A 23,163-nucleotide genomic window follows, 5' to 3' on the forward strand; every position below is an offset into this window, starting at 1 on the left:
GCAGTTACAGTTCCCTCTATCAAACCTCTTAAAAAAGTCTTTCGTTGAATGGACCATACATATGGCGCGGAGTATACTTCTGTGATATTTTTATTCGATAGATATTATATATCTAGAGATTTTATAGTCAGCATTTCGTAACTTGGAATGCAACGTTGCCATTGTGAGAGTTTCATGCTCTTCGTGTTAATATGTGCGTACATTTGGCAACATTTGCCCCTCTTCGAAATTTTCATGGAAAACGTCATTCCAAGTTACGAAAACTTTGCTTTTTTTTTCTTTCATTACAACATGTGTAGTATCCATCCAATGGTGTACTTTTGTCTTGAAGAGGATCTCTTGGTATTTGATTTTTATTTGCTAGGATGCAATTCACAGAATGCCCTCTATCAAACCTCTTAAAAAAGTCTTTCGTTGAATGGACCATACATATGGCGGGGAGTATACTTCTGTGATATTTTTATTCGATAGATATTATATATCTAGAGATTTTATAGTCAGCATTTCATAACTTGGAGTGCAACGTTGCCATTGTGATAGTTTCATGCTTTTCGTGTTAATGTGTGCGTACATCTGGCAACATTTGCCCCTCTTAGAAATTTTCATGGAAAACGCCATTCCAAGTTACGAAAACTTTGCTTTTTTTCTTTCATTACAACATGACGTGTAGTATCCATCCAATGGTGTACTTTTGTCTTGAAGAGGATCTCTTGGTATTTGATTTTTATTTGCTAGGATGCAATTCACAGATGTTCAAAAGTGGTTTAGCCTTTTTTGTGAGACAAAAAAGGGTAAAAGACACTTGAAATAAATAAAGTGAAGTGAATGAACAGCACGAAAAAAAGAACAGTAGTTACTAAATATAACAAATAAAATATCTATCTATATTATAATAATCATCACATTTCGGATACATTTTGTCGAGCAAAAATGATTAGGTACCTATTGTCGGTCTTAGTCACGTTCAAAAGTGGTTTAGCCTTTTTTGTGAGACAAAAAAGGGTAAAAGACACTTGAAATAAATAAAGTGAAGTGAATGAACAGCACGAAGATAAAATCCCTCCCTCATATCCTCCCCCTCCTAAAATCATACCCTCATTCTATCACTTACAAGGGAGATATCCTACCTTCTGATCTAACTAGACTGGAAAGGGGATAGGTTCAAGTAAAACTATTAAAAGTAATGTCATTTCAAAGTAGAAGCTACAGCGCGAACGACATGCCCATAAGCATTGTTAAAGCGCTTAAGAGAGAGAAAAAAAAAAGTAGAAGCTAGGTTTTATTTCAGATTGCATACTTTTATTGTTATTTAGGTACTTTTTTTTTTGCTAAATTCCCCTTTTTAGTCCGTCCTTCCTTTATTATTACAATAGTAATTAAAAGGTATAAGGGACGGACTATTGTATTTGCTTTGGTGTTGTCTGTCTGTCCCCATAGAAGGACTTATCCAAACCTGGTCGACCTATATATCAAATTAAAGGTCTTTTTACCAGGAACATCGAGCAAAACATATATCCTGCATTAAAATTTAAGAACTAGAATTCACTAATATTTTGAGTGGTATTAATAATGACCGGGGTCACAAAGTGATTTTAAACTCGGTTTAAGTAATAACTCTCGGATTAAACAATCTGATTGGCTATTTTTGGGATTTTTTACTTTCCTTTTCCTATAGGAAGGAAAGTAATGTAATCGGGTCAAATTTTCGATGGTCAGTTTTTAGTGCCAAAACACGTTTTGAAGTCCTAGAGCCTAAATCTAAAGTTTCAGCCATTGGTCCGTGTGTCTGTCTGTCTGTAAACAAAATATCCCGAGAACGGTAAGAGCTAGAGACTTGAAATTTGGTATGTAGCTGTCAAATGTGACAAGGATGCGACACGAAACTTTTGGTTAAGACCGGTGTAACGCTTGGCGGCATTTTACTGCTTTTTGGCGGTTTTCGGTGTAATTTAACAATATCTCGGGAACGGTATAAGCTAAAGACTTGAAGTTTGGTATGTAGTTCACAAATGTGACAAGGAGGCAACACAAAACGTTTGGTTAAAATAGGTGCTGCGGTTGGCGGTATTTTGACCGCTTTTTGGCGGGTTTCGACCGCTTGTCCAGAAAACCATAAAGCCAAAAAACCAATAAAACCGGTTTTGGGGGGGATTTTTTTCGCATTTTCTCACACAAATGAGCTCTGATCTTGAAATTTGTCGCGACGACCTATGAACTCAAAGCGAGAAAGTTCTAGATGATTCAGCAATCATTTAGGACCGGTTTTAGCGTCACCTATGTTAAGCTACGCCCAGAAAGGCCAATAAATGGATGGGTGACCTTAACCTTATATTGGGAATAAAAGGAGAACGGGCTCTAGTCTTGATTTTAAATCATTACATGAAAGTAAAATCGAAAAATCGAATCAAGAATAATAATAAACTGAATATTAAACAAATTAGGTAGGTGCATAGGTACTTTTCTTTAATCACGATCGAATAAACTACTGGCTAAAAAATTCCCGGAGGGACGGGCCCAGCTTGGTTATGTTTAGATTTAACTATTAGAAACTCTTGACACTTGTGCATCACCCATCTCACTTGATTGCTTCCTCCCCCATCAGGCACTAATCAGCTATCCAGAGCATGGTCAGGCCCTGGTCAATCGACAGCGTACAGCCCTGGTGGTTGAAGAGTTGGATCGGGATTTCCTACGCAAGATTGACGAAAAGCGAGACCAGGTGTCCAGTATCCCAGAGAGTGACCCTGCCTTGTGTAAGGCAAAGAAAGAGAGTTATTTCCAGCACATCTACCACACAGTGGGTATAGAAGGCAACTCAATGTCATTGGCCCAGACAAGATCCATAGTGGAGACCAGGATGGCTATTGGAGGCAAGAGTATAGCTGAACATAATGAGATACTTGGGTTGGATTTGGCGCTCAAATATATCAACAATACACTTGTCAATAGGTGAGATATTAACTTTGCTTCTGAATTTTTCGTAAAATACATAGTGGTGATTGTTTTCTTTAATAACTATTCTATGAAATCCCAATGAAAACATTTGTTATATTTGAAACACTCTGTATAATATTTCTAGTCTCATTGCTCATATGTACTTCTACGTATCTATGAGATATTTATTTATCACATTTGACAATTTCATAGAAAAATATGAAATCGTTAATAACTAACAACGATACGAAACACTTCCTGTTTCCGGTCCCATTTAGATTTCCAGTGTTTTGTTGATAACATTTTAATAATCTAAAACCATGTCTCTTCTATCCTATGTTGTCGGCTATAAACAGGGTGATAAAATCATCTTGATCCATCAGCAATAAAAAAAAAATCACCTTCTTTAGAGCCTCGTGTTCGAGACACTCGCCTTGTAAACAAGAGAGCGGTTCTCAGCTGAGGTCTAGAATAGTCTAGATTGCCTCAATATATTTTCAGAATTTAAGTAGGTACAATAATAGTAATACTCGTAGCTTACTCCTAGAGTAAAGGGACTTTTCAGTTTTATTCGCGACAGAGTCGTATCCAGGATTTTGTCAAGGGTCCCTCCCGTCGCGTCGGGGGGGGGATGCTCCAAATTTTCGAAATCTGTTCTACAGTGAAGAAGAAAAATGAGGCTCGAGAGCGGGGGGGGGGCACTAAATACAACCTTGTTTCGAGCAGTACATATAAAACACTACTCACTAGTGATGGGCCGAGTGAATGATTTTACTCGAGTTTGACTTCACTCGAGTCCACTCGATTATTATTTTGTTCCACTCGAGTGGAAAAAAAAAACTATTCATTGGGTTCTCTGACCCGAGTTCACTCGCGCACTCGCCACATATTATTGCAACATACAGTTTCTATTCGAGTACAAATCTAAAATCTATTCGTCAGAAAAACTATTCGTTTGAACGAGTTGAATGATTCACTACCCCCCTCTCCCCTCTTACTAGATGATGATGATGATGATGATGATGATGATGATGATGATGATGATGATGATGATGATGATGATGATGCAAGAAACTGAAGAGGGGGAGGGGTATAGTGGTATACCCGTATGCCGAGAGTTTCCGAACGAAAACCCGAATATCATCGACTCGCTCGCCTACTCGACTCTCGAGTGAGAAATCGGCGCGGTGTATTTCCAGGAATCAGGATTCAACTCGATTAATTTCCACTCGAGTTGGAAAATCTCACTCGAGTCCCATCACTACTACTCACTATTATTTAATACCTGTTCTCTTCTTAACCCATGTAATTAAGACGACTTCCCCTCCGTTCCCTCTCCCCAGGGTGGGTGACATTACAGTGGCGGACCTATTGGAAATTCACAAGCGTGTGCTCGGATTCGCAGACCCCCTCGCCAGCGGCATGTTTCGCCGCACGCAAGTGTTCGTAGGCGGTCACATTCCGCCTACGCCGCCGCATATCATTCCCCTCATGGATGAGTTCATTGCGTGGTTAAATTCTGACGTAGCGTTGCGCATGCATCCGGTGCGGTTCGCAGCGATAGCGCACTATAAGCTGGTACATATACATCCGTTCATTGATGGCAATGGGAGGACGTCGCGTCTCCTCATGAATTTGATACTCATGCAGGCCGGGTTCCCACCGGTTATTATTCCTAAACATGAGAGACACACGTGAGTATTTTTTTTTCTTCGGTCGATTGGATATCATAGGTCCTTGGTTCAATGCCCGGTAGAGTCGAAGATTGTTTATATTATTTTTTTACTCTGCTGATTTGCAAGTGAAAGAAAAGCACTCATACTCTTGAGAGCAATTGATTGGCTGCTTTAAAAGATAGACCCCAAGTTAAGATGATATTGACAGTAAAAAAGGGAATTTTACGTTATTATTTGATTGTTTATATTATTTTTTTACTCGGCTGATTCGCAAGTGAAAGAAAAGCACCCATACTCTTGAGAGCAATTGATTGGCTGCTTTAAAAGATAGACCCCAAGTTAAGATGATATTGACAGTAAAAAAGGGAATTTTACGTTAAGTACCTGACTCAAATGTCGTTCCCCACACACCTCGTTAAAATTTTATGACTTGGACACGATCACACGAACCACCAACATCCTGATCTCAAGTCCACTGCTCTAACCACTACACCAATGATGTTTTTTTTCAACTGAGGTACCTATTCTAATCCATCCTTGCTAAGGTATTCTATTCTATTCTATTCTATTCTATTCAAACTGTATCTGATAAGGTCTTGTCATTCTACAATCAAAGAGAGAAGGAAGACAGGATAGGTGAAAGCCAGTCATTCCAAGAATGAACATTATCCGTTCAGGATAAAATCCACCCCAGGTGGGAATCAAACCCATGGCCTAGCACTTACAACGGATACTCTACCCTCCAAGCTACTAGACTGGCTACATTCTTCTTTGTTTGCAGGTACTAATATAGAAGCTTTGGGAACAATATCAGCTGCAATTGAAATGAAAAAGATGGGTAAAATTGACAAAGCTTTGAAGCTGTTTGAACATGCCTTTGCTATTGCCCCTCATAACCCTGATGTGCTCAATGCATACGGTGAATTCATTGAAGAAACTCAGAGTGATATTATTACAGCCGACAAAATGTATTTCAAAGTAGGTAACTTTGTGTTAACATAGACATTTATTTTCTTTTATACCTTCTTCTCCATTTTCATCCTCCTCCTCTTCCTTTTCCTTCTCTTTCTCTTCTTATTTTTTCCTTTGCCTCTTCTCCTCCTTCACGGTAGGCAACTTTGTGCTAACATAGACATATACTACCTTCTTCTCCATTTTCATCCTCCTCCTCTTCCTTTTCCTTCTCTTTCTCTTCTTATTTTTTCCTTTGCCTCTTCTCCTCCTTCACCTCCCCTCTTCTCTTTTTTAGTTCTCTCAGATATCTTATGGTGGGTCCAGACTTGTGCAATGCAACGTGCAAAGCAATGTGCAAAGACGTAAAATCAAATCTGACGAATGCGAACGTTTTTCATGTATCCGAGAATTTTTGTACTGATACTCAACTAGTAATGGCCTATAGTAGGACATTAAAATTTAAAATGATTCTGGACCAAACCATTCCTGGTTGTTCTGTACCTTGATATATTAATATTAGTGCTTATTTATACTGCTCGCATAGGACTGAAAAGTCCCTTTACTACAAACTTGATAGTCAGTGAAACATTGTACTATTTGACACCCGGAAAGCAAAGAGAGAAGGAAGACAGGATAGGAAAAAGCCAGCTGTTCTGAGAACGAACCTTATCTCTTTAGAATAAAATCCCTCCCTCCCTCATATCCTCCCCCCTAAAATCATACCCTCAATCCATCACTTAAGTACAAGGCTGATATCCTACCTTCCGGTCTAACTAGACTGGAAAGGGGATAGGTTCAAGTAAAACTATTAAAAGTAATGCCATTTCAAAGTAGAAGCTAGGTTTTATTCCAGATTGCATACTTTTATTGTTATTTAGGTACTTTTTTTGTTGCTAAATTCCCCGTTTTAGTCCGTCCTTCCTTTATTATTACAATAGGAATAAAAAGGTATAAGGGACAGACTATTGTATTCGCTTTGGTGTCGTCTGTCCGGTCTGTCTGTCCCCAAAGAAGGACTTATCCAAACCTGGTCGACCTATATATCAAATTAAAGGTCTTTTTACCAGGAACACGAAAGTGGTGGTTATCCTCTTTTTTAGCGCCACTATGCAAGCGCGCTCGCAGAGGAGCAGAAAGAACTGCACAGAAACGTTTGTGCACAAACACATTAATGCATTGCCTGCAAGGGAGCTTTGCTTGGGACATTTGATGTGACATCATCACCTACGGGAGCATATGCCGTGATGTCAAAGTTCATGATTTATTGGCATTTTTTTAATCGATTTATTTCGGGATCTAGAAGTCGTAGAAGAAAAAGAAAATTCCGTTGGGCCTCATTTTTCCTGCTCTATGACTTTGAAACATCACCCAAGTAAGTGCAAATGATCTATTTCTCCCTCCCTCAGTGGATTTTATCCTAAGCAACTATTAGGGTTCCATGGTTCACTCTCAGAAAGGCTGGATTTCTCCCATCCTGTCTTCATCTCTTCTCTTTCATGGAAAAAAGTAGTGTACACTTACCAGCACTGTATTTTCCATGTTGACTGTGTGCGGTTATTCTATTCTGATTGCTATGACTACTCCGCAGCAATGTATTGCACATGAGTATTGCACTGGTCCAAGTCTTCAATGTGTATTCAAAGAGCTTCCCAACAATTTGAACTGAAACAGAGAAGTGTATAATTTTGGTCACTTTTTTTACATTGCACCCCTTAAAAAACTAGGTTTGTTTATTTTTATTTGATAATAGCAAGTAAATAGTAATATACAAATACAAGAGGATCCTTCCTAAGACCCCCCTTTGGTACAAGACCCTAAGGTACATTTGGAATTTGGAACCCTCCTAAAAGAAGTGTCTTCCCTTACATAGGAGTTTTTTTTTTTTTTTTTTTTTTTTTTGAGGGGGAAACTAATTTTCTTTAATCACGATCGGGCTAAAAAATTCCCGGAGGGACGGGCCCAGCTTGGTTATGTTTAGATTTAACTATTAGAAACTCTTGACACTTGTGCATCACCCATCTCACTTGATTGCTTCCTCCCCCATCAGGCACTAATCAGCTATCCAGAGCATGGTCAGGCCCTGGTCAATCGACAGCGTACAGCCCTGGTGGTTGAAGAGTTGGATCGGGATTTTCTACGCAAGATTGACGAAAAGCGAGACCAGGTGTCCAGTATCCCAGAGAGTGACCCTGCCTTGTGTAAGGCAAAGAAAGAGAGTTATTTCCAGCACATCTACCACACAGTGGGTATAGAAGGCAACTCAATGTCATTGGCCCAGACAAGATCCATAGTGGAGACCAGGATGGCTATTGGAGGCAAGAGTATAGCTGAACATAATGAGATACTTGGGTTGGATTTGGCGCTCAAATATATCAACAATACACTTGTCAATAGGTGAGATATTAACTTTACTTTTCAGCCATTTTAGCTTACGTTTTATCGTACGTTTTGCTGTTCACACACTTAGATCAAATTATTTAATTGGTTGACTATAAAATGTATGGTAGACCTGCCTTTATGCTATTAACATCTCTAAGTCGTAGGTCGCGGTTCTATCGGCCAAAAGTTGTGATGAAGTCGCTCGATATCATATTAAACTCAGGCGTCATTACTTTGCTTCTGAATTTTTCGTAAAATACATAGTGGTGGTTGCCTTCTTTAATAACTATTCTATGAAATCCCAATGAAAACATTTGTTATTTGTTATATTTGAAGCACTCTGTATAATATTTCTAGTCTCATTGCTCATATGTACTTCTACGTAATCTACGTATCTATGAGATATTTATTTATTACATTTGACAATTTCATAGAAAAATATGAAATCGTTAATAACTAACAACGATACGAAACACTTCCTGTTTCCGGTCCCATTTAGATTTCCAGTGTTTTGTTGATAACATTTTAATAATCTAAAACCATGTCTCTTCTATCCTATGTTGTCGGCTATAAACAGGGTGATAAAATCATCTTGATCCATCAGCAATAAAAAAAAAATCACCTTCTTTAGAGCCTCGTGTTCGAGACACTCGCCTTGTAAACAAGAGAGCGGTTCTCAGCTGAGGTCTAGAATAGTCTAGATTGCCTCAATATATTTTCAGAATTTAAGTAGGTACAATAATAGTAATACTCGTAGCTTACTCCTAGAGTAAAGGGACTTTTCAGTTTTATTCGCGACAGAGTCGTATCCAGGATTTTGTCAAGGGTCCCTCCCGTCGCGTCGGGGGGGGGATGCTCCAAATTTTCGAAATCTGTTCTACAGTGAAGAAGAAAAATGAGGCTCGAGAGCGGGGGGGGGGCACTAAATACAACCTTGTTTCGAGCAGTACATATAAAACACTACTCACTAGTGATGGGCCGAGTGAATGATTTTACTCGAGTTTGACTTCACTCGAGTCCACTCGATTATTATTTTGTTCCACTCGAGTGGAAAAAAAAAACTATTCATTGGGTTCTCTGACCCGAGTTCACTCGCGCACTCGCCACACCAACACCCAAACAAGCACAGAACACCCAAATAAGCACCATTCAATAGGATAAGGAAAGTCGTGACCGTTTTTTGGCGGTTTTTAGCTATATCAACTATACGGTTAGATATATTGTAAAAAGTAATTTAAAAAAACACTCAAATAAGCATCATTATATAGGATAAGGAAAGTCGTGTGATGTTCACACTAGATTTTTTGAACTCAGATTGCTTAATCCGAGGGTTAAAATTGAACCGAGTTTAAACTTAGCTTGTGGCCCCAGCCTTAAATATGGCAACTTGGCTACAAAATGGACCACATTCCCTAAAAGGCCACCTGGTAACTATAATTTAAACTGCCCTATCTGGAGCAACCCTGTTGGTAGGGCCCTGTAATTTTTACACTATTTGTACATCCCCGTAATTTCTACCGTATTCGTGGGGCCCTGCAATTTCCACCATCTTTTTAGGGCCCTGTAATTTCTACCCTATTCCTAGAGCCCCGTGATATCTATATTTAAACCGCCCTATCTGGAGCAACCCTGTTGGTAGGGCCCTGTAATTTCTACGTGGGGGCCCTGTAATTTTTTCACTATTTGTACGTCCCTGTAATATCTACCGTATTCGTGGGGCCCTGCAATTTCCACCATCTTTTTAGGGCCCTGTAATTTCTACCCTATTCCTAGAGCCCCGTGATATCTACACCATTTGTAGGGCCCTGTAATGAGACACTCGTCAATAATTGTGTCATTTATGATAATAATACACCTTATCAAACATCTAAACTCCTGGACCTATTGCTCTTTCTATGAACCACCTGGTCAAATTCTAAACCAAACGGTTATAAAAAATCTGGCCTAGACTGAGATTCGAACCCAATGAGTTTTAGTTTGTACTTTTCACCAGTAACAAACGAACGTGAAATGATGTGCTACCACCTGTTTCACCTGTGCTAGGTATTGACTTCTTTTTTTCACAATTTCCATTTTTACTTTTCTCTCTTAGGTCAGCCACACACTATCAGGTAAACCTGACAAGCGGACCTGATCAGGTGTACCTGATAGTGAGTGGCTGGCCTTGTTTTTGTGAGATTCAGAAATTGATAAGGGTAAGCTTGTCGCCAAAGGGAGGGTCAAATCCCCGTCACTAAAAAACCTCAGTAGTGACGTTAAATCTCAATAATTTAGAAGCGTAGTGTAGGCACTTTGGTTGGGTTAAAATCAGAAGCGTAGGTACTTGTTGACAAAACCTTCTTCTGGATCAGTGGCGGCTTGCACGGGGCCTGTTATTCCTCTCCTGACTTGCTTGTAGTGGCTACTCACTAGGATATGAGAGTAGATTGAGAACGGCACTGGAAACAAAAGAGGCAGTTGTCTAAATAAGGATTTGTTTAAAAATGGTTCCTTCAAAACTGCTGGTCAAAAACTGACTTTTTAGTTCTTTATCTCAATCAGCCCTAACTAGCTTAGGGTGATTGCTTTGGGCTGACATTTGGGCTACCAATTTTAAAAGTACCCCGAACTCCAAGCGGAATCGAACCCGGGACTTCCGGCGTTCAAGCCTAGTGTGATACCCACTAGCCAGGGAGGCCTGCTAAATATTCCTATTTGTAAAAAAAGGCCTTTTGGGACTGCCAGTCTAAAAGGGACTCTTTATTTCCAAGCGGGTAGCCTACACATATACAAGGGCTGTTTTGTCTACTTACATGCTACCAGCACTGTCAGTTGATCCCAGAAGTTACCAGCCTCAGCAGGATGGTCCTCTGTATGTTCTATCAGTAACACAACTAGCAATTCCAACACATCTTCCATGATGAACAGGTAATTGCATATTAGGAATGTACGGATAAAGGCGGTTTTCTCCTGGAAAAGTGAGAAGAAAGCCCATTTTATTAAATTCCTTTTACATTACGGTAGATTAAACTAACCGTAAAACCTTAAAACTTCAATTTCGTATCTATTCAGTGTTCGAAAAGTTTTGGAAGCCCTGAATATTTTTTGAACGACCAAAGATGAGAATCTGAACTTTGGATTAGTGTTCTATCTTTTAGAATTCCATTTATTTATTAAAGTCGGGAGTTAAGAACTTACATCGTGCTTTCAAGAAAGATTGGCCAAAAATTATGGCTTTATACAAATACCTCTACGTTTGCATTAATTAATATAACATGTGTGTTGGTCTGTCATTTGAAAATTAAATAATGGTTCTTCTTACCTTCACGGTAAGTCCTACCAGAAGTAACGCTGACGATATGGCTTGCATTAAGTACATAGCGACAAATATGGACAAGGAATTCCATTTTTTATTAAAGTAGGGAGTTAAGAACTTACATCGTGCTTTCAAGAAAGATTGGCGAAAAATTATGGCTTTATACAAATACCTCTACGTTTGCATTAATTAACAAGTGTGTTGGTCCGTCATTTGAAAATTAAATAGTGGTTCTTCTTACCTTCACTGTGAGTCCTACTAGAAGTAACGCTGACGATATGGCTTGCATTAAGTACATAGCGACAAATATGGACAATACCACGATCACAACATAGTAGTACACTGAAACAAAATATGCACGGTATAGTCAATACACTGAAACAAAATATGCACAGTATAGTCAATCCACTGAAACAAAATATGCACATTATAGTAGTAAACTGAAACAAAATATGCACAGTATAGTAGTACACTGAAACCAAATATGCACAGTATAGTAGTACAAAATATTCTTAGCAGAATCAAATGTACTTCTTATTCTTAGCAGAATCAAAGTGTAAACATTCTTACCAGGGGTGAGAGGAACATGGTCTTCAAAATTTTTGCCGGTAGATGTAAAGTTGCTTTCTGCTTCTTGCTGGGCTGTAAAATTGCTCTCCAATGCTGTTAAGTTGTGATACGTTAATTCTCTGTGTATTGTAAACGCCACCAGTGAGTTTCTTAGAGACAGGTACAGGCCTTCGATCTATGAAAGGCGAAAAAAGTGATCAATGAGTGTATTTCAACGTGCGTACAGCCGGGCTCAAGCTTGAGCCCAATTCATACTGTGTAACGGTGAATTTAAATCTTTTGATAGCCAGCCTAGTTAGCTTAGTTGGTAGTGCGTCTGCCTTGTAAGCGCTAGGTCGCGGGTCTACTCTTCACTTTTTAATGGAGGATAATATGCATTTGGGTAAAAAATATGTAGAAAAAGTCGATTCCTACGTAAAAAGTTGTGAGAAATCCAAATGAAAACTTGATAATGGAAATACTGCAGGCTACTTTTTAGAGATGCTCCTGAGTTTCACTTAGAGATGGGCCAATTAGGAGATGGTCTCAATAATAACTTGTTTATATGAGCTCACATAGCGGTAAAATATACATGAAAATAATAATGATACCATCTATCTCCAGAAAATACAATACCTACATAATAGGTAAATACGAACCAACAGAACGCGACACAATGGGGCCGTAAAACAACTTTCAAGTTTAGGTTTTAAGAAGGACTACCTACCTACCTATTTAACTTTTTTTTGTCATGTTTATCAGTTTACACGCAGGCAGCATCCTGGTGTCATGTTATCATTGAGGTTTGGACCATGTTATCAGTTTGATAACAAGTAACAAGATTTTAAGAAGGACTACCTACCTACCTACCTATTAAACTTTTTTTTGTCATGTTTATCAGTTTACACGCAGGCAACATCCTGGTGTCATGTTGTTATCATTGAGGTTTGGACCATGTTATCAGTTTGATAAGAACATGCTGCTCCTTATTATAATATACTTACATAGTACATATACATACACATAATAGATAAATCATAAATATGTACTTTATGTAAAATACCTATGTATTATGTTTATGTAGCATAACTTCATAACACCAGAAGGGACATTGTGTAGGAGATATACATACATATGTACTTTTTTTCATGTGTTTAACATAGGCATATGCATACATATTTATTACTTTCTATTACTACAGTAAAGCGGCGAGCTATACTAGTTTTTTGAATGCGTTCCAATTTTTAACAATTAATAATACCTACATAATTATAATTATATTTCAAGTATTGCTTTTCCTATAGGAACATGGGGTAAAGCGGAACGCTTAACGAATGGCTATAACTTTTTTTTAACATTTTGAAAAGTGCTTTTTTTGTCTTGTATATTACCTACCTATGAGTCCATTTTGACCAAATGACCACTGTCCGATTTTATTATTACTATTTTTTTTACTAAATATATGGTTTCAGTAAGTACCTAAATGATTGGTTCTCATTAGTCTTACTAGCAAGCTAGAGGAGAGTTCCTTTTTGTCCCACGGTTCCATTTTGCCCGTGTTTCCCCTACATATGGCCTAGCCTAGCCTAGACGAGTGATACTTTGATGTCAAGATAGTCATGGTTCAAAGATTAAAAACACGATGATACCATTTATCTTCCTTCAGTTTATAATAGCTATCCATGTTGCATTATATCAGACTCGAAGCGAAGGAAGGGGAGAGGGGGTTCTGGGTCTGGTGACGAAAAACTCACCCCGAGAAACAGTAGGTAATACCTACATAACTATCAATTTTTTTCTCCTTTTTCTTTAGGAGATAGACAAAGAGAGAGAGAGAGAGAGAGAGAAATATTAGCATAATGGTGGCGTAGTTTGTTTAGTAAAAGGTGATTGTCTTCAGTCTCCAAATAATCTTGGTGATTTTGACATCTCCACCAATTTTCAGTGTCTAAAATACCTAGTACACCCTCATTTAACTCATTTTGCTTTCAGTTTTTATGGTGGTAATGCTGAAAAATAGGGAAATGGAACATTGCCTGACATTGTACCATGGAACATTGCCTGACATTGTACCATGAAACATTGCCTAATATGCACAGTATAGTCAATACACTGAAACAAAATATGCACAGTATAGTCAATACACTGAAACAAAATATGCACAGTATAGTCAATACACTGAAACAAAATATGCACAGTATAGTCAATACACTGAAACAAAGGAATAGTAGGGGATATCCATCCCAGCCCATTTCAAAACCAGAATGGTAATACAACTGCTTGAAACTGCCTTTTTTGACAACCACGTTTTTACGGAAAAGGGTCTTTTTAGTCCCAATAGGATCAGGATAAACTGATAAACATAAAGTCTACCTAGCTGTATAGGTACAATGAACTCTTCTATGTGAGTTGACGTACGCAACCTTCGGATAAGATTGTGCTCACTCAAACTTAAGCTGTAAGATCATTGAATTTACAATTATTTAATCTTATTCGTGTACCTAGTAACGTAGTAAGTACCTACTTACGAAATTCTATTTCGTGTTATCAATAGGTATATGTATAGGCTGAGCTCTTGACGTTCGTACGCCTTTCGGCACGCTTGATTGGTAGGTAATGAACGTGCCGCTACTAAGATCGAGTTCCACCACCGTGGATTGTCTCAGGATTGATTTCAATCTGGAGTATTAAGTAAAGTGAAATCCTCGTTTCATCTCAATCCCGAGTTGGTATTGGTAAACCCCAGCATAAATGTACTTCTTATTCTTAGCAGAATCAAAGTGTAAACATTCTTACCAGGGGTGAGAACGTGGTCTTCAAAATTTTTGCCGGTAGATGTAAAGTTGCCTTCTGCTTCTTGCTGGGCTGTAAAATTGCTCTCCAACGCTGTTAAGTTGTGATACGTTAATTCTCTGTGTATTGTAAACGCCACCAGTGAGTTTCTTAGAGACAGGTACAGGCCTTCGATCTATGAAAGGCGAAAAAAGTGATCAATGAGTGTATTTCAACGTGCGTACAGCCGGGCTCAAGCTTGAGCCCAATTCATATTGTGTAACGGTGAATTTAAATCTTTTGATAGCCAGCCTAGTTAGCTTAGTTGGTAGTGCGTCTGCCTTGTAAGCGCTAGGTCGCGGGTTGCGATTCCCGCCCGGGCGGATTTTATCCTGAACATCAGATAAAGTTCGTTTTCGGAACGGCTGGCTTTCTCCTATTCTATCTTCCTTTAGAGCTTTCGGGACGATAGGACCTCAACAGTTTCAGTTCCCCCTGTCAAACTAAAAAAAAAACTAACAACGGTAGGTGCTCAGTACAAACATGACTAGCTCATTTGTTGTGGTTTTCTCATAATGGAAGTTATTTTCGTTCCTATCAGGAGGTTCGAACCCAGGACTTGAACTTACCAGGTAGATAATGGCGATCACTTTGGCCCCCTTGTCCACGGGCCATTTCCAACATGTCTTCTCCAACTCCGGACAATCGCAGCAACACATAATTAGTGAACTCGACTAGATATGGATCTGAAATGTAAATGTTCTTTCTTACTCCCCATGAGTACACGTAACCTGCCGTGACGTGATGTGATAGTGGTGTGTTTCTACGTTTAAGGTTCACGCACACTTATTCGTCACGTATACGTTCGGTCACCTTAGTTCATATTACTCCATATCTTGTTCAATATTACTTTACAGTCCGTCTCTGTTGTGGATAAGTATGTTTCTACTTCAATATCTCCACTGGTATATCTCCACATCTTTAAAGATTTAAAGATTTGGGTTTTTAAAAGATGAGTGTTCCACCGCCGTTTTTTTTTCGTAGCAATGGAACAACTGCTACATTAGACGCATGTGGCCTGTGTCGTAGCATGTCCATCCCGTAGTATGCCTCTCATCAGATGGGCGAGAAGAGACACAATACTTCCCATTTAGGTGCTGGGTCAACACGAGAACACCAGAAAGTAACCCGTTGAAATATTTGCAATCGAAAAACGAGTACAAATTTTTGTTGATGTTGGGATTCGAACCCGGGACCTTCTGCATGGCAAGCAAGCGCGTTACCACTGGACTAAAATAAATATTGGGTGCGCGTGAAAAACAGAGCCGTTGTCTGTGTTTTTCTGACGCACCCTAAATAATTGAAGGAACAAAGTGGGTTCCTGAGTTGTTACCCGGTTCACAAAGATGCACGCTACTATTTTGAAAAATCCTACCAATACTCGTCAATGAAAATCAAAGATCAATTTTCATTTTTTACCGTTCACGAAATACTGGTGTAATACCATATTACAAGTATTACATACACGGCCCGCCACTAGTGACTATCTGTTACAAAGGTCTTGTTTTGATAAGAATGATTCTGCTTATCAACTTGTATTAGCGCACTCCGTTGCTTAGGTTTAGGGGCAAACAGCCCTAAAGGTCGGGTTAAGCTTATACGAATCTAAATCTACTTATCAAACTAGGTATGGACCGCAGTGGCGTAACTTATCAACTTGTATTAACTCCGTACACAAGAAGCGCACTCCGTTGCTTATGTTTAGGGGCAAACAGCCCTAAAGGTCGGGTTAAGCTTATACGAATCTAAATCTACTTATCAAACTAGGTATGGACCGCAGTGGCGTAGCGTGGTCTAACTCCAAGTGTAGGGCGGACACTAATTTCTATCACAATATCTATCTAGAATAAGAATAATAATTATTTAAAGTCAATATTTAAGGGTATTTGAGTGGAATTTTTGAGTGTATGGCCGCCATGCACGCCCTACATGAACGCTACGCCACTGATGGACCGTCATAAAAATGCAGGCAGAGATAAATCAAGTAATAGGTAATACTTATGGTGGATTTCACCAATGACTTAATGAGGGATTCCACTAATGGGAGAATTTTCAAAGATAAAAAAGCAGTTTTTAACTATCCAAACAGGAGTTTTTAAAAACTCCTTCTTTTTGAATCACTGAAAAATTGCTTTTTAGTCCGTCCTTCCTTTATTTGATCATTGAAAACTCCTTTTTGGATTATTCAAATATCCTTTTTGAATTATTAAAAATTCTCCCATTAGTTAAATCTTTCATTAAGTCATTGGTGAAATCCACCATTAGTATTTTAGGAATGAGAAACTGGAATGATCTAGACTTTCCACATTCTAGTCAGTCGATGTCTACGATAATAAAATTGTAAAATGCCGAAACCCATGAAAGAAACTCTATTTCGTGTTAATACTGGTGGGGAGGCGTTTCGTACTCTTGACGTTCGCGCTTGATCGCTTGATGTTAATGTGATGGATAAAAACTTCCTTGTTATTTATGACGAAATTTTGTTGAAGACTTGTTAATAATGAGATCATGTGTACAAAGAATAAACAATGAATTCCATTGATATCTTCCCACCTACGAGTTTACAAGCAGAATTATCACACATACCCATCTAATTATGAAAATGCCATTAATCGCAGTGTCATTTTTATGTCCATATATTACAAATATTTATTGTGTAATGTGGGGAAATCGAAGGAAAAAAAAAAAAAGGCTACAAAACACTTTTTTCCCTTGCTCGAGTAGAAGAGACTCTCAGTAATGAGTAGGTACCTATCTTAGGTATTTGAGTACCTACTGACCTACCTATCTATGTAGTATGTACATGATGTACCTTCCTATGTACATGACTATATACCTACCTACCTACTGTAGGTACAGTGGGGACAAAATTAACAACCAAAATAAACACAAAAATAAAATGCCTAAATAATTATTTGTAAATACGTAGGACGTAACTCTACCTATAATAATTTTTTATTAGCGACACTACAAAAAAATCACCTACCTTAATATATTGTGCCTGCCAAAATATGTAGGCAAGAAAGAATTAAAATTATTTAACACTGTCCTATGAAAATTGTAAAAATAAAAAATCCCAACAAAAGTTAAATAAAAACAAGAAAAAGTCAAAAATTATTATTCTATTCCAGTTACTATCAAGTTCTCGAGGAGGCCAACCGAGGCGACATTCGGCCGTTCGTCCGCTTCATTGCTCCAGTTACTATCAAGTTCTCGAGGAGGCCAACCGAGGCGACATTCGGCCGTTCGTCCGCTTCATTGCTCAATGCACGGACAAGACCCTCAATCTGTTCCTATGGTCCACATCCGAGTACTCTGCCACTTTACCTCAGCTAGGACAAGATGAGATGCACATCATAGCACCCCCCACACGACACGCCCAGGTACATGTGTGAGGAACCACCCTGGTCAGGTACGCGTGTGATCCATCCGGTCTATTTGATATTGTTCAGCGCTCCGTTCCTGAAGGTAGCTTTACAACTTTGAGATTCACATTTCGTGAAACTTTGACGTCAGAACTATCTCTATAGAATACTTTGCAACCTCCGTGGCCTAGTGGGTATCACTGTATCACACTAGGTTTGCACTCCGGGTTCGATCCCCGGCAGGTCAAAGTTTTTTCGCCTCTCTTAGCCTCATGAGGACAATTGAGTCGCTGCTTTAATTGAGACGTCAGACGTGTACAAGGTGTAAAGTTGCTTTCAGGAGCAGACTACGGATACATATGTAGCTTTATGTACTCATATTTATTTCTCGAAAGATTAGTGGCCCATTCCACGAGGGACTTTTTTACACACACAAAAGGCCAGTGTTTTTTCAAAAGAGGGAGAAGTCTCTCTTGCCAGCCTCGTTAGATTGCTAGGGAGCGCGTCTGCCTTACAAGCGAGGCCGGGCCGAACTTTATCCTAAACAGATAAGGTTCGTTCTCGGAACGGCTGGCTTTCTCCTATCCTGTCCTCCTTCTTTCTCCACTTTCGGGACGGAAAAGTGATCAATGAGTGTATTTCAACGTGCGTACAGCCGGGCTCAAGCTTGAGCCCAATTCATATTGTGTAACGGTGAATTTAAATCTTTTGATAGCCAGCCTAGTTAGCTTAGTTGGTAGTGCGTCTGCCTTGTAAGCGCTAGGTCGCGGGTTGCGATTCCCGCCCGGGGCGGATTTTATCCTGACCATCAGATAAAGTTAGTTTTCGGAACGGCTGGCTTTCTCCTATCCTATCTTCCTTTAGAGCTTTCGGGACGATAGGACCTCAACAGTTTCAGTTCCCCCTGTCAAACTAAAAAAAAAACTAACAACGGTAGGTGCTCAGTACAAACATGACTAGCTCATTTGTTGTGGTTTTCTCATAATGGAAGTTATTTTCGTTCCTATCAGGAGGTTCGAACCCAGGACTTGAACTTACCAGGTAGATAATGGCGATCACTTTGGCCCCCTTGTCCACGGGCCATTTCCAACATGTCTTCTCCAACTCCGGACAATCGCAGCAACACATAATTAGTGAACTCGACTAGATATGGATCTGAAATGTAAATGTCATTTAATAATATATATATTTTTTTTTTTTTTTTAAAGATGAGTGTTTCACCGCCGTTTTTATTTCGTAGCCAAAAATTATCGTGTTCACGAATCGGTCGACTTACACCAGCCAGAGTGCGGTAAAAACTAAATAACTAAAACGTGTTTTAACTTCTAAATAATGTAAATTTTATCGTACCTAGTACGCTGGATACCTATACATCTGTTCTAAAACAACACTGAATTCTCCAACACTAATACCTACCGTGAAGTGATGGCTAATGCAAAACAATAATAAAAACAAGTAAAAAATACCGAGAACTCAGCAGTATTATTGTAGTTTGCAATGAGAATTCCGAGTTTGCATTGGGTTGTGCCAAGACCACGGCTGAATTCACTACTGGATCACAGACACTCGACCAGTGACCATTCATGATACTACTTATCATACTGCTCATTCATGATACTACTTATCATACTGCCCATTCATGATACTACTTATCATACTGCCCATTCAGAATATTCGACATTTTTTTTTCTTTTTTTTTTTACAGTCGAACGTGGATCATTGAAGAAAATTGAGAAAATGGTTGGTGCCCCTTCAGTTTTTCTGTTAAAAAACCTATTTAAAAGGGAACAGTTCACTCCTGTGGTTGAGGAGAAAAAAAATATGGAAGGTTAAAGGGGGCTAACGTTATTGAGAAGAACTGTTTTACCTACCTCTATAAAGAGAAACTACAAAAACAGAGTGATCTGGTTCTGAATGATCCCGGTTCGACTGTAGTATTATCTTGTTATTTATTTTATCATTCCGCTTCGAAATAGATTAATGAACGCTGAATATGTTAGGAGTATGGTAAACCAACCATTCCTGTTTCATACACGTAAGGACGTATTTTACACATAAACTCATAAAGTCTGGTTAGCTTTTAGGGTAAGCGGTAGGTCGCGGCCTCCACATTTAAAAGGGAACAGTTCACTCCTGTGATTGAGGAGAAAAAAATATGGAAGGTTAAAGGGGGCTAACGTTATTGAGAAGAGCTGTTTTACCTACCTCTGTAAATGAGAAACTACAAGAACAGAGTGATCTGGTTCTGAATGATCCCGGTTCGACTGTAGTATTATCTTATTATTTATCATTCCGCTCCGAAATAGATTAATGAATGCTGAATATGTTAGGAGTATGGTAAACCAACCATACCTGTTTCATACACGTAAGGACGTATTTTACGCATAAACTCATAAAGTCTGGTTAGCTTTTAGGGTAAGCGGTAGGTCGCGGCCTCCATTCCAGACAGGGACGGACTATGTCTTGAACAGGTAAGGTTCGTTCTCGGAACGGCTGGCTTTCTCCTATCTTGTCTTCCTTCTCTCTTCGATTTCGGGACGATATAAGAGCTCCGTTTTTAAAGTTTCCTCTATCATATCTCTTTTTAATGGATCATAACTTCACAACATATACATGGGTAGATCCTTCTTCTTTACGTTATTATTTACCTTCACGTCAATTATTGCAACTCACACACTTGCCAGGCAACATTTTTTACTTTCATCGGACAATGTTTCATCTCATCGCTCGTTTACCAGTCGCCTTCATATTGGATGTTTACGAGACAAAAACCGTAGGCGGAGGATGCACCAGGCTTATCTGAATGTAGATTACTCCAGTGTTTCTTCAGTGCGACATATCATCTGGGAAATGGCCGACCTGTGGCCTGTTCCAAGAACGAATCCGCACTCTTCACTTTTTGTGGAGGATAATATATGCATTTGGGTGGTGTAGTGGTCAAGACGCTCGCCTGGTAAACAGGAGGGCGTGGGTTCAATCCCAGCCAAGGTATGGAATTTTATGCTCAAAATAATTTGAGAATATGACCACAATAATAGTAGTAGCCTACTGCTGGAGTAAAGGGACTTTTCAGTCCTATGCGAGCAGTATAAATAAGCACTATTATTATTCTACTCTTCACTTTTTAATCGAGGATAATATGCATTTGGGTAAAAATTATGTAGAAAAAGTCGATTCCTACGTAAAAAGTTGTGAAAACCAATTTTTTTTAAGAGGTTTGACAGAGGGAACTGTAACTGCTATGGTCTTATCGTCCCGAAATCGAAGAGAGAAGGAAGACAGGATAGGAAAAAGCCAGCCGTTCCGAGAACGAACATTATCCCATCAGGATAAAATCCACCCCGGGCGGGAATCGAACCCGCGGCCTAGCGCTCACAAGGCAGACGCACTACCAACTAAGCTAACCAGGCTGGCAAGTAGATAATTTGATTAGTTAGTTTGCTTTCTATTTGAATAGATAGCCAAGGACCTAGTACTGATCTAGTAGTAATGGAGCAGTTGCAAATGGGTAAAAATTATAAATAAATGGTCGATTCCTAGCTTTCAGAAACGGAACCAATTCCGATGGAGCATGATCTTTGATTTCCTATGGTTTATAGTGAATATAGTGCAGTTTCCAAAAGAGATTTTTTTCTTTAAGAGGTTTGACAGAGGGAACTGTAACTGCAATGGTCTTATCGTCCCGAAATCGAAGAGAGAAGGAAGACAGGATAGGAGAAACCCAGCCGTTCCGAGAACGAACATTATCCCATCAGGATAAAATCCGCCCCGGGCGGAATTTTTTGAAATCAACCCCAATCAGATTGCTTGATCCGAAGTTAATCCAAATACGCTCACTTGTGGCCTCGGCCATCAATGATCTACTAGTGTGGTTGCTTGTCCAAAGATAGTCTATTCGTACTCAATCTACAAGCATCCCCCTATTTGGGTTCTGGGGCACTCTATTCGGGTTTTGGGGCACTCTATTCGGGTTCTGGGCCGATTTCTATTTCACTTCGGGGGGGCGGCTTTTGTACTACAGGGTTGGGGTCGTTCCAGGGTTGTATTTCGGCCGAGCCGAACACGAGATAGAATAGATTGGTGACCGCCAGAATTATGAACGTGAGCCAAAACACGAGCCTCCATTCCGACATTGTACTCTGAAATGAAAATTGGAGTTAAATATAATGGAGCAACCTCCGTGGCCGAGTGGGTATCACACTAGGCTTGCACGTAGGAGGCCCGGGTTCGATTCCCGGCGGGGCCGCAGTTTTTTTTCGGCTCTGTGCTTGGCGTTCAGGGTGCACTTGGCCTCGTGAAGACAATTGAGTGGCTACTTTTATTGAGCCTACATAATTATATTTATATTTCAAGTATTGCTTTTCCTATAGGAACATGGGGTAAAGCGGAACGCTTAACGAATGGCTATAACTTTTTTTTTTAACATTTTGAAAAGTGCTTTTTTTGTCTTGTATATTACCTACCTATGAGTCCATTTTGACCAAATGACCACTGTCCGATTTTATTATTACTATTTTTTTTTTACTAAATTTATGGTTTCAGTAAGTACCTAAATGATTGGTTCTCATTGGTCTTACTAGCAAGCTAGAGGAGAGTTCCTTTTTGTCCCACGGTTCCATTTTGCCCGTGTTTCCCCTACATATGGCCTAGCCTAGCCTAGACGAGTGATACTTTGATGTCAAGATAGTCATGGTTCAAAGATTAAAAACACGATGATACCATTTATCTTCCTTCAGTTTATAATAGCTATCCATGACTAAATATATGGTTTCAGTAAGTACCTAAATGATTGGTTCTCATTAGTCTTACTAGCAAGCTAGAGGAGAGTTCCTTTTTGTCCCACGGTTCCATTTTGCCCGTGTTTCCCCTACATATGGCCTAGCCTAGCCTAGACGAGTGATACTTTGATGTCAAGATAGTCATGGTTCAAAGATTAAAAACACGATGATACCATTTATCTTCCTTCAGTTTATAATAGCTATCCATGTTGCATTATATCAGACTCGAAGCGAAGGAAGGGGAGAGGGGGTTCTGGGTCTGGTGACGAAAAACTCACCCTGAGAAACAGTAGGTACCTACCTAACTATCAATTTTTTTCTCCTTTTTCTTTAGAGAAAGAGATAGACAGAGAGAGAGAGAGAGAGAGAGAGAGAGAGAGAGAGAGAGAGAGAGAGAGAGA

The 23,163-nt window shown here is 39.3% G+C and overlaps 3 protein-coding genes across 5 annotated transcripts in view; 1 reads left to right on the forward strand and 2 right to left on the reverse strand.

Annotated features, from left to right (window-relative positions):
- LOC103515341 (etoposide-induced protein 2.4 homolog) overlaps nucleotides 1-7,215 on the reverse strand; it is a 23,156-nt gene extending 15,941 nt beyond the window's left edge. Inside the window, exon 1 of the mRNA XM_026828076.1 lies at nucleotides 7,157-7,215. The gene's annotated coding sequence lies outside the window, so the exon portion shown is untranslated. The remainder of the gene's footprint in view (nucleotides 1-7,156) is intronic.
- Nucleotides 2,237-18,579, forward strand: LOC113469979 (adenosine monophosphate-protein transferase Fic). Its single transcript, XM_026828080.1, has 4 exons — nucleotides 2,237-2,261; nucleotides 2,547-2,949; nucleotides 4,278-4,628; nucleotides 17,819-18,579. Exons 1-4 carry the CDS (start codon nucleotides 2,237-2,239, stop codon nucleotides 18,012-18,014), a joined length of 975 nt encoding a protein of 324 aa, XP_026683881.1. The 3' UTR covers nucleotides 18,015-18,579.
- On the reverse strand, nucleotides 9,671-17,737 carry LOC103515340. Of its 3 annotated transcripts, none has more exons than XM_008480282.3 (7): nucleotides 17,606-17,737; nucleotides 15,189-15,305; nucleotides 14,584-14,755; nucleotides 11,535-11,580; nucleotides 11,245-11,299; nucleotides 10,736-10,892; nucleotides 9,671-10,381 (listed from the first exon to the last, which is right to left on the reverse strand). In XM_008480282.3, exons 2-7 carry the CDS (start codon nucleotides 15,276-15,278, stop codon nucleotides 10,251-10,253), a joined length of 651 nt encoding a protein of 216 aa, XP_008478504.1. In that variant the 5' UTR covers nucleotides 15,279-15,305; nucleotides 17,606-17,737; the 3' UTR covers nucleotides 9,671-10,250. The 3 variants fall into 3 exon arrangements, with proteins under 3 accessions (XP_008478504.1, XP_026683878.1, XP_008478502.1); XM_026828077.1 differs by lacking the exon at nucleotides 17,606-17,737 and adding an exon at nucleotides 17,206-17,228; XM_008480280.3 differs by lacking the exon at nucleotides 11,245-11,299 and having other exon boundaries at nucleotides 11,480-11,580.
- Nucleotides 18,580-23,163: the final 4,584 nt, after the last annotated feature.

Source organism: Diaphorina citri, unplaced genomic scaffold, assembly GCF_000475195.1.
Source record: "Diaphorina citri unplaced genomic scaffold, Diaci psyllid genome assembly version 1.1 scaffold1324, whole genome shotgun sequence".
In the NCBI taxonomy this organism is placed as follows: Eukaryota; Metazoa; Arthropoda; class Insecta; order Hemiptera; family Psyllidae; genus Diaphorina; species Diaphorina citri.

Coding starts and splice junctions, on each gene's coding strand:
- LOC113469979 (XM_026828080.1), top strand. CDS start 2,237: ATGATTCAGCAATCATTTAGGACCG. Junction 2,262..2,546: donor TCAGCAATCATTTAGGACCG/GTTTTAGCGTCA, acceptor TTTAACTATTAG/AAACTCTTGACACTTGTGCA. Junction 4,629..17,818: donor CCTAAACATGAGAGACACAC/GTGAGTATTTTT, acceptor TCATTGCTCCAG/TTACTATCAAGTTCTCGAGG.
- LOC103515340 (XM_008480282.3), bottom strand. CDS start 15,278: ATGTGTTGCTGCGATTGTCCGGAGTTGGAGAAGACATGTTGGAAATGG. Junction 14,756..15,188: donor TGATCGCCATTATCTACCTG/GTAAGTTCAAGT, acceptor CGCCTTTCATAG/ATCGAAGGCCTGTACCTGTC. Junction 11,300..11,534: donor TTGTCCATATTTGTCGCTAT/GTACTTAATGCA, acceptor ATTTGTCGCTAT/GTACTTAATGCAAGCCATAT.